The 2,082-nt window shown below is 32.2% G+C and overlaps 1 protein-coding gene across 1 annotated transcript in view; it reads right to left on the bottom strand.

The window, feature by feature from the left end:
• Nucleotides 1-231: 231 nt before the first annotated feature.
• Gprk2 (G protein-coupled receptor kinase 2) overlaps nt 232-2,082 on the bottom strand; it is a gene marked incomplete at its 5' end in the record, with an annotated part of 7,243 nt that continues 5,392 nt past the window's right edge. The window contains 2 exons of the mRNA XM_017637137.1: nt 232-1,703; nt 1,792-2,055. Of these exons, the coding sequence (XP_017492626.1) occupies nt 1,611-1,703; nt 1,792-2,055 (357 nt within the window). The remainder of the gene's footprint in view (nt 1,704-1,791; nt 2,056-2,082) is intronic.

Genomic DNA, 2,082 nt, shown 5'->3' with positions numbered 1-2,082 from the left:
AAAATTCGTATTCGCTTTCGCATTCGCGAATGTGAAAAATATGACAATCGAAACATCCCTAGTATGTAAGTATGTGGCTTTAAAAATTAAACACCAAATGAGTTTATATCGTTTTGAAATTTTCAACTAACTTTCATTTTCAATCTTATCTTTTTGTTTTTAATTACTAAAGTTCGACTATTTTTTCGGAAACTTTTCTGTTAATGATACTTTTTTATTTTTAAACTCGTTTTTTTTACCTACCATATGGCTTGTAAGTCTCAGAGCTACATATTAGTTATGCTGAGATTAATAAAAAAATCGACACTGGCGAAACAGGCGAAACAGGCCCACAATCAGCGAGAATATATGCATGCGTATTTTTTTTTTATGTACTGTATCTTACGATATTTGAATTACTTAGTTTATGTCTATTATTTTTTGGTATTTTTTTCTCCTTGGCGCCTACATTTACCACACTTGGAACATAATTAATTGTCTTATATGTACCTACATACATATTTCCTTTTGCTTGTTTATATACATACATATGTATGTATGTATATCATTGACATGTACTTGTTTATGTATTATATAAGATTCTGTATATAATTCGAACTGTAAAAAAGGAAACATTTACAAAAAACATTAATATTGTAAATCGATAGTTGTGAGCTGAGTTTCTTTTTCTTTAGCTTTGATTATTACATATACCGCTTTTTATTTAACTTTTTGTTGTTGGCATAGTCTTTTGGGTGTATTTGTTTTTTGTTTTAAATTCTATTATATTTTTATAGCTTGAATTTTATTATTAAAGTAATATTTATGTACGCAATTCTGCTAATATTACACCGAATTTCTAAAAGTAAGATTTCCAGGCATCGGCGAGTTTTATTGCCAAACTACAGTAGATGAAAGTGACCAACTTGCGCAACTTACTTGGAAAGTAGCAACACGCCGTGACTGCACATATTCAGCATTGCCATCTGCTGTGACGAGGAAATAAAATAGACTGATACCTTGCATTTTGCGGTTAGGGATTCAGGGTTATGTGCACTAGATTAGCACTTTTATATAATTGTTAATTGTTTACTTGTTTGCACATTTTTAATTATTCGTTTTTGCACATTACAAAAAAATTTACAATCAAAATACATACAACTACAATTAGATACTTTCAAATGTGTTTTTTTTTTCTTAATTTGTTAGATCTCTAGCGCTTATAAGCGTAGCTTATAGGCAATGTAACGCTTTTGTATTTTTTTAGTTTATCATTCTCTTGTGCTTTGCGTCTTATTACAAAAATTACTCTTAAAAACATAATTAAATTTAATTTATATGTACGTATGTATATTAGTAATATTTGTGTGTCGTTTGCTGCATACGCTCGTGCGTTTTTATGTGTATGCTTAATTATTATTATGTATTTGTATGTATTAATTACTATATGTATATGTAATATTGTAGTCTGGCATCCAAATGTCGAAAACATCCAAACGCACAATGGTTGTCCATATGCAACTTTCTGCGTATTTTTGTATGTGTGCACCATTTTAATTAATGTATTTGTTTTCAGTTTCTTAGATGCGCGTTGATGCATTTGATTATCTATTCTACTTTTCTCTATTCTATCAGCTTTCAACCGTAGTCGAGGAAACGCTGTGACTAGTGGTTAGTAAGTGTTCGGGAATGGGTATTGGCTGGGTGCGCAGCGGTTGCTTCTTCTGTAATGAAAAAGGCAAAATAATTCGATAAGGAGGTTGAATTGATAGCGCTTTAAAAATTTAAAATTGGCTTGTTATATCTACAAACCTTTCTTCTAAAAGGAAAACAGCCAGCCTTTTCCGGCACCGGCGCCGCATTGATCAACAAATCTGGCGTTGGACTGTCATCGACGCCGAATACGTTCAGTTCGCGAAAGCATTCTGTTTCCATCATTTCGTTTTGCCATGAAATCGACACGGAGCCAGTATTGAATTTACTATAAAAATTCGTATCGGAATCGTCAATATTAACACCCTTGACGGTAGAGAATTGTTCAATGTCGAGTACATCCTTGGCGTAGACGGCGTGAGGCTAAAGGATAAACAGTGGAAAATACGA

The sequence above is a fragment of the Rhagoletis zephyria genome, unplaced genomic scaffold (genome assembly GCF_001687245.7).
Source record: "Rhagoletis zephyria isolate East Lansing unplaced genomic scaffold, Rhagoletis_zephyria_1.1 Rzeph_scaffold_20224, whole genome shotgun sequence".
Classification (NCBI taxonomy): domain Eukaryota; kingdom Metazoa; phylum Arthropoda; class Insecta; order Diptera; family Tephritidae; genus Rhagoletis; species Rhagoletis zephyria.
The sequence above is the reverse complement of the archived record's forward strand: the minus strand, read 5'-3'. Positions and strand labels throughout refer to the sequence as shown.